The 8511-nt window shown below is 39.2% G+C and overlaps 1 protein-coding gene across 2 annotated transcripts; it reads left to right on the top strand.

Moving 5' to 3' along the window:
* The first annotated feature begins 57 nt into the window (after positions 1-57).
* RIDA (reactive intermediate imine deaminase A homolog) lies at positions 58-8191 on the top strand. 2 transcript variants are annotated; one of them, XM_005499418.4, is made up of 6 exons: positions 59-234; positions 3987-4092; positions 4674-4728; positions 5535-5603; positions 6878-6933; positions 7357-8191. In XM_005499418.4, the coding sequence occupies exons 1-6, from the start codon at positions 170-172 to the stop codon at positions 7417-7419; spliced, it is 414 nt and encodes a 137-aa protein (XP_005499475.1). In that variant the 5' UTR covers positions 59-169; the 3' UTR covers positions 7420-8191. The 2 variants fall into 2 exon arrangements, with proteins under 2 accessions (XP_064910140.1, XP_005499475.1); XM_065054068.1 differs by lacking the exon at positions 5535-5603 and having other exon boundaries at positions 58-234.
* The last annotated feature ends 320 nt before the right edge of the window (positions 8192-8511 follow it).

Below are 8511 nucleotides of genomic sequence, written 5' to 3'. Positions count from 1 at the left end.
GCCCCCGCGAGCCGTTAGTGGCAACGTGCGCGGCGGAACCACGCAGCGTCCCTCCCCTCCGAGGACTACATTTCCCAGAAGCCCCCGCGGGCTTGCCGCGGCAGCGTTATATTGGGCAGGCGGGGGGAGCTGTTGGTATAACGCTCAGGCGGCAGCAGCAGCAGCAGTTATGGCCTCGCTGGTGAAGAAAATAATCAGCACTTCTAAGGCGCCCGCTGCACTGGGCCCCTACAGGTACGCCTGTGGGAGAGCGAGGTCTCTCGGAAGAAGCAAGAGTGCGTGAGCAGGTTTTGCCGCTTGGGTTCGAGGCGGTCCCTGGAGGGAGGTCTGTCAGGCGGCCCAAGGGGCTGCGGTGCGGGGGCCCTCCGAACAGGGACTGGTCTGCTCCCCGGGAACCCCTCAGGGACAGCTGGGGCACCAAAGGGGTTGCGGTGCCAGCGGGAAACTATAGCCCGGCTGCCAGGGATCCTGGTCGTTTTAGGAGAGGTTGTAAGATGTTTCTCAAAAAGTAAGTTAGGGGAAATAATTATGGAATTAGTGATAAGCAGTGAATAGAAACAAACAAACAAATCAAATAAAACAAACAAAAATATGCAAGAGAAAGAATGATTCCTCTCAAGGGGAAAAAAAAAAGCTTGCTTAGAAAAAAGCAAGTTACAGAGGCAAGCTGGCAGAGGCAAGCCGACCCAGGACGTGCTTTGGCAGCTGGAGACTTCGCTGCCTGGGGACTGCAAATCTTCCCTTATTTTGAATGTGGCTGCCAGCAGGTTATAAATGCTTTTCCATCTAAAAACTAACAGTTGTAAAAATACATGAGATGTTGTTCAATGTTTTCATAAGTTGTTAGCACCAACAGCTCAGAATGCAGTAAAAAAATAAATCCCTATTTTAGTTGGAGAGAGGCTTCTCTGCTACCTGGATGTGAAAAAAATGTTCAGTAGCTGTGATAGACTCTTATATCTAAGGTTCTGATCGATTTTTATCAGGGCATTTTCTAAGAATTTTTAATTTTGTGTTCAGGCTTCGTTTTCCTAATATTAACACAGAGTCCTTTGGTTTAAACTCTTCTCCTTGTAGCATTTTGGTGCTGTCCAGGTGCATTTTTTTGTCTTCATTACTTTGGAACTGAGCTTTCAGAGCTTCAAACTGTGTGTCCTTTTAGGAATCATACAGATTGAGAAATACAAAGTGTAGAAGCAGAGAGACGTGACATGATGTTTAACTTCTGTAAACAATAAACTGTTGGCAGATTGCAGCCAGGGGCCTGGCATCACTTGTAGTTAGAAAAACATCTAAGACCTGGGAAAGGCAACAGTACTTTAGCTGCACAAACACACACCAGCTGGCCACAAATGCACCCCAACTGGCCTAGCCTGCAACATAGCACCCCACTTCTGTTGTGGCTTAACTGCACTCCAGCGTTTTGTGTTTATTGGTAGTTCTTGATGAAATATTGCCTATTATGTAGCCTGTTAATTGTGTATCAGTTCTAACATCAGTAAGTTTATCACTAACTTAGTTTATCAGATTTTGGCAAACTTGTCAAAGTCCAGTGAGCAAAAGTTGCACAAGAACTAACTGCTGCTTCTCTGCTGTGGACTCTGAGCATGGTAACAGATCAATGAGGTTTTAATATGGAAGGGAAAATTGGCATGTATGGGCTGCATTCCTGGTTCAGCTACAGCCCTTCAGTATGCTTTTTGGTGACCTATTTTAAATGTATTTTTTTATTTGCTTTATTGCATCCGATTTCCAGTAACTTGAGATAGGTAGGTAGATATATAAAGACTCATATGTGTGAGTATGTATGTGTATATATATATTTCTCATTAATTGTATTAAACTTTTAAAGAGATACTGCTCTTATATTTGTGTTAAGAATATCTGATTTCTTTGCAGTCCTTGTCTTTAAGAGTGTGCTTCTTAACACCCTCTCTCTGATGGATGATGTTCTTCTGAGGTTGCTATGTCCATCTAGATATGCACTTAGGCATACTGAAACCTGAATTACTTCAGGCACATACTCAGATCTCTACTGAATCAGAGATTAAAGAGTAGCTACAGCTGACCCTAGTTATAGGATACATCTGCAGTTAAGGTCTGATTGTGGTTTGTGTAGTTGATGTTTCTCTGAAGTTCATTCATGCGTTTGCCTACAGTAGAATGATGCCCTTCAGTAGGTAAATTGTTAACAGTCTCAGTGAATGGAGGATTCCACCTGTGAGCATATCAAGAGAAGAAAGTTGGGGAGCAGAGGAGGGGGGCCCACTAAGACTGCTGCAGCTGTTGATCAGGCAGTGGTATCAGAAGGCTTCAGCTTGTCATTTCTCTAGTTATTTGTGATTTAGGACTGTTCAAAGGCCTTTGTTGGGACAAATATTTTGTTGTGTCATTTGCTTTATAATAAGCTGTACAAGACAATCTTCTTTTAGCGAGCTCATACCTTCGTGTTGGCGTGGTTCTTTGTGCTTCAAACTGAAACAAAAGCTTGTGGTCCAAAGGCCTGTGCCTCAAACAAAGCAGGACGTGGTAGGAAAGAAAATAAATTAAAGAAGCATGTGTGTTTGGTTCATAAACACATTTTCTATCAACAAGATATATCAGGTAGAAAACCACTTCACTTGTTTCTCTTCTTTAAATGTTGTAGTTTTGTGATTTACTCCAGTTCTGTTAGTTGGTGGTGGAATTTTCACCATATAAGATTTTACTATATCACATGAGTTACTGAATATTTTTTCCCCTTATGAAATTACAGTATAATGGGGTAAAAGGAAAGATGGGAGTGATGGTGTTCTTTGGATTGCCTCACTGTAATCATTTTACTGAGTCCCTAGATTGGGTTGGTCCCCTATGAAGTCAATGAATTGAGTCAATCTCAGTTAAGAGGAGAGATGTAATAAAATTGTTCTCTGAAAGAGTCCCTTTCTTCCTTAACATTAAAGGGAAGCTAACCTTCGAATTTAGATACTTAAGGGAGGTGCCTAACTCTAGTTTGCGTAACTTGAGAGGATTGTTGAACTGTCAAAACAATGCATTTCTTTGTGGAATGGGAAGAGAAAAGAAAACAGTGCTGAAATACCATGAACACTTTCAAAGAATCTTTCTCTAATTTCTTTGCAGAATATCTTTAATTACTAGCTGAAGGGGAGTAAATTATGTTTCTTGCATAATGTTTGCTAGATAGTCTAAATCTTTGTTTTGGTATTTTAATCTCTTCATGGCAATTAGAGACCTTAATAGTTGCTTACTCTACTTCAGCAAAAACACACTTGACACTTACAAAAATGTTTTTCAAATACCTTGAATTCTGCATTCTTCTGAGTTAACCCAGCCAACAGATCACTTGGGTTATTTAGTGAGAATGATTGTTCTGGGAATGGAGTTGTCAAGGTGTTGTGCTGACTGGCCAAATGAATAACTCTGGAGGAATACTGCCAGAGAACTAGTGTGCAGGGTTTCACCTCACAGCTCTAACTCATTATCACGGTACCTGCTTCAGAAGAAAAATGTTGAATTTTCTAATCAGCCCTCATAATTTTCCTTTCTGGTGGTGTTGGTTTTTTGTTGGTGATGGGTTTTGTTTGTTTTCTTCATTGCACTGCAGCTGAGATGTGGATGAAAGGTATAGTCTGCCTCTTGAACTAGGATGGAATATTTATCTGAGCAGGTGTAAAAAATGTGTTTATTTACTCTGCCTGGCCTCTGTGCTATCTGCAGTGCAAAAGCTCTGTAGCTCAGTTCAGTGTTGTGTCTTTGTGAGAAACAGGGTTTATTTCCTCAAAACCAGAGCTATGTGCTTCCATAGGTCATCTAATCCCAGCTCTCCCAAAGCATAAGCAGACAGAATGTCCAAACCTGTACATGCGTAACCTCAGTCCTCTTTCTGAGATATTATAAACTCCTGAAGAAAATGCAAAATGTGCTTTGAGATAGTTAATTGTTTTGATAGGGAAACATTAAACCTAAAATGTCACTTATGTTTTCAGCCAAGCAGTGCTGGTGGACCGGACGATGTATATTGCAGGACAGATAGGAACAGAACCTTCCACTGGGCAGCTTGTCCCTGGAGGGGCAAAGGAAGAAGCTAGGCAGGTAAGATGTCTTCTAGCAATAAACTTCTCATGATGTTGGCATGTGCTTAGTTGAACATGGACTCAGGAGAAATTGAAGAGGCCTGAAGAACACATTTCACAACTTACAAGATGGGGGGGAAGAGCAGGAGGAAGTAATTCCATCCTAATCTTGTTTTTTTTCCACTCAAACAATTAGAGGTCAGGAGAGGAATCTGTATTTTGTGTAGGAAAGAATTGGTGTTGGTAACAAAGGTTCAGACCCCAGTTAAAAACCTTGGTTTGAGCTGGGGAAAGATTTGTTCTCCTAGCAGCAAAGGGGTGGTGTGAGGTAAACGGATGATGCAGCTCCATCTCATCCTATTACAGGTAATCAATGGATGGTTTAATCCTTGTTTATTAGAAGCTCCTTTTCATTAGTGTGTTTTATTCTTTTTTTCTTGCCCATTGAGGACCATTAAAGATTTTCTGGGTGAACTTATAGTATAACATGGATGTAGCCAAGTTACAACTCATATTTATATATTATTCATATTACATATTACTCATATTTACATATTTACCCAGTTGGTATTTAAAGTTTTATCTCTCATTTTTCATTAGGCTCTAAAGAACATGGGAGAAATCCTGAAAGCTGCGGGCTGTGACTATAGCAATGGTAAGTGCTGCTCTGATGGTGGCAAACCTGGTTGTTGTCACCTGGGCTAAAAAAAATTGTTGTGTGCTAAACATTCAGTTGTTATCAGTAGCTGGAAGAAATGAAAGGAATCATGAGTCTGGGTTAAAAAAATAGTCTTTGCAATGGGTATTGATGGAATACTGCCTTTCACCAAAAGTTTCTGCCCAGGGTGCTAATATTTTATCTCTAACTGGGAAAGCTCAGGCATAGACAGAGCTGCAACCAACTGCAGTTATTTCCTACGCTTTGCTCCAGGTAAAAGAAGGTGTATCTATGGTGTTAATATTCTAAGCACTTTCAATACTTTTTTGGGGGGAGGACTTTGTGGAGCCAGACCAGGATTAATGGTGGCTTGGGCAGTCATGGGTAAAACATTCTAGAATAGACTATATTTTCAGGCCTTTGTTGGACTTTTCTTTTGACAGTAGATATTATATATGATATAATTTATGGCCAACAGTTGGCTTACAACAGCTTTTTTAATGTACCTGCTTACCAATTTTGTGCCTCTTGGAAGAATTTGTTTTAGACTGAAATTTAAAATGGATATTTTTCAGAGCTGGTCAGGAATGTTTAATTCCTTGAAGTTTTATTATGTACTAGGCATTCAGATTTTTTTTAGGTGGCAACTATCTAGGTGGTCAATATCTGTATGCAAATCTTCTGGAAGTGTTTAGAACACGCAAGAGAAACTTATTTATTAAAAGCAAGAAATGCAGTAAAGATTTTCAACTTTTGCATACAAGTTAGGGGTCTAAAAATAACTGTGGTTATGTAATTTTTAGTTGTGAAGGCTACGGTTTTGATGGCAGACATGAAGGACTTCAATGATATTAATGATATTTACAGACAGTGTAAGTAGATTTTTGTTGTTGTTTCTGTTTGACTAGTATTTCTTGTGTAACATTATATTCACAGTAAGGAAAATGTTTTAGTGATTCAGATGATGTAGTTCCAGACTTTTTTGAGATTTCAGTAAAAATAACATTTAAAAAATAATTGTGAGCCCCAGTTCAAGTACAGCCTAATTTCCTGTGCCTTTATGTCCTACCACACCGTGACTCACTGTCATGTGAAGATCAGCCCCCGCTGTCCCTACAGTTTGATGTTCTGTGCCTCTAGCTGTGTTGTCCCAATATAATTCTACTGTAGACACCCTTCAAATTCTTAATTTTAGATTTTGTATTTCTATTTCTTTAGAGTCTGTGTGTATCTTTGAATGATTTGTGGGTTATTGTTAAAGGTTTCACTTTTTGTACAAGGATGAGCCATGCTGCTCCACTTGAGAATAGAAGAATAATGCTTGTTTTACAGAATTGAATGTAGAATGAAATAGGTGATTCCAATGAGCCATATTATGCAAAGAATTTGGGAGAGTATGCTCATAAGCTTCTTACTTATATAGCTTTGGGTTTTAATTAGATAGCAATATCTGGTCTTGGAATGAAGTCTTGCATTGTTGAGCTACCAACAGTGTTCTGCATGGCAAAATGGGATTGTGTTTAAGCGGGGTAAAAACAGCCTAGCTGGATACTTAGTTACTTGTTGCCTCCTACCTGTAGTTCAAGGAAGCACTTAGTTGCTGTTCTTTGATCGTGGGTCCAGGCCTAATTGGGAATGGAGGAGTAAGTCAAGGGGCTTTTTTTCCTCTGCTTTCATTTCATATGATAAGGTTGCCCCCCCTGTTGACTTTATGTAAATTTCAGATCTTTGCTGTTTTGGCGGAGGGGCATCTTTCTCCTTCTTGCTCTCTGAAGGAGCCCTCTCCCACTTTCTGGTGTTTGTAATTGGATGATCACCTTTCTGATTTCATCTTTCTTTTTTAGCAAAATTGGTCATGCTGTGTCAGTAGGGTGCAGGTTATTACTGGCTGTGAGATCATGACTGTAGCTGGCTCCTTGATGAAGAATGGTAGCTTGCTGAGATGTTAGAGCAGTCAGTGACAAAAAAAAAAAGCGGGGGGAGGGGGTTGACGGGGTGGGACAATAATTGGCACAGAAGACTATTTGTCTTGTAGCCTTGAACCTGAAACTGTTCTGATGACTTCATTTTGCACAGATGGCTTTGAACTGTGTTTTTTTTTCAAGCAAAGTTAAGTGATTGGTGGATGTTTCTGTTTAAATTGCAGTTTTTAAGACAAACTTTCCAGCCAGAGCAGCCTATCAGGTTGCTGCTTTGCCAAAAGTAAGTGTCACTTTTCTGCCTACAAAAAAAACTATTCTGAAACTCTTTACTTCTGAAGCATTCTGACAGCTTTTCTTATTCTGGAATAGTTTAAATTGCAGTTATTGCAATAATAATCTTAAGTATTTAGCTTTTGTTTCTACATAAACCTGGCTTCTTCCCACAGATAAGAGATCTGATAATGAGACGTTTCTGTATAGTGGAAGATGGCTACAACACTAGAAATAAGGGGTCATGATACTGAAAGAAGTGTTAAGTGAATTTTCAATATTACTCTACGTTGCCAAATTAGTAATACAACTGTCAGAAATAAAATCACCCTCACATGCCACTCTGTTCTTACAAGGTTGTGTTATACATCCAGTTGCTTTGTAAAATAGGTGTATTAAATTCCTAATATGTTTCTTCACTGTTTTCTCACAGGGTGCCCGAGTTGAGATTGAAGCTATTGCCATCCAGGGACCCCTCCAAGATGCTTCAGCCTGACTATAGAGACTGAATATCCTGCAACAGCAGTTTTAGATCTAATATTTCTGCCTTACATCGTATTCCTACAATGACTATCAGCGGTTACATACAGTCAAAAGCACTAAACTTACCAAGGAAAGGTGGTTTCTTCTGGATTGTAGCCTTGGATTCTCTAAAGTCTGAGTTTATGGTGAGTTCTCTGCCAGCAAAGCCTGAAACATCTGGGAGGTTGATTGCAGGGCCCTTGCTTTGTGATGGTGACTGGATATTCAGGTATTAAAGTACACCTTTGGGTGAGCATATGACAGCTATACTGCGGGTGATCTGGACATGAAAAACTGTAATGACTTGTAATAGTAGATTTTTAGTAACTATTTTAAATAAGAAAAAATGACAAATAGGAAAATGGAACAATTCAATTGCTTAGTATACATTTTCACTTCTGTATTTTGGAGGATTTTGCTGTATTTGTTTCTGAACTGTCTTAAATGCTTTCTTTACAGAATAGATTACTGTTGGGACTCTACTCGTGTTTTGTTCATATGGAATCAGTTGCTTAAGAAAGTCAATACTAATTTCAGAGATAAGAAATTTATGCTGTTCTGAAGTGCTAACTTTATAAATCAGCTGCAAATGAATCTCTGTAACCTTTTTCTTACTCTTTTTCATAGCAATTCAATTTTGACTGTATTTTGATTTTTTTTTTTTTTTTAAAAGCACATTCTAAATGTATGAGGGAAGATATCCTGTTTAATGAGAATAAATAAATGATAATTGAATCTGTAAAAAATGTGCTTGTCTCTTCTGGGAACAAACTTTTCCTGATTATGCTCTGATACTCCATTACAAAAAAGTCCCTATCTTGCTTCTTCAATAAGAAATCATTCAAACCAAAAGAATAGCTTTATCTCCTGATAGCTAAGGATGAAAATAATCCTTCAAGCCAGGAAGCTTTCAGCTACCATGGCACTAGTTCTTTGCATTTTTCTCTTCATTAAAGACAGAACGTCAGCTTGATGGGGTCATTAAGCAATATTGAGAAGTCAGACTGGTGATGCTAGTAAGTTATCTTTGCATTTATCTTCTGTCTGAGCAAGTAGAAATGGATAC

The sequence above is a fragment of the Columba livia genome, chromosome 2, assembly GCF_036013475.1.
Source record: "Columba livia isolate bColLiv1 breed racing homer chromosome 2, bColLiv1.pat.W.v2, whole genome shotgun sequence".
In the NCBI taxonomy this organism is placed as follows: domain Eukaryota; kingdom Metazoa; phylum Chordata; class Aves; order Columbiformes; family Columbidae; genus Columba; species Columba livia.
Note: the sequence above shows the minus strand (reverse complement) of the source record. Positions and strands in the feature narration are given on the sequence as shown.

Bases quoted from the DNA above. Each gene is read 5' to 3' on its own strand.
- RIDA (XM_005499418.4), top strand. From the start codon at position 170: ATGGCCTCGCTGGTGAAGAAAATAATCAGCACTTCTAAGGCGCCCGCT. The intron at 4,729-5,534 runs GTAAGTGCTGCT...TGTAATTTTTAG, and splicing joins GGGCTGTGACTATAGCAATG to TTGTGAAGGCTACGGTTTTG. The intron at 6,934-7,356 runs GTAAGTGTCACT...GTTTTCTCACAG, and splicing joins AGGTTGCTGCTTTGCCAAAA to GGTGCCCGAGTTGAGATTGA.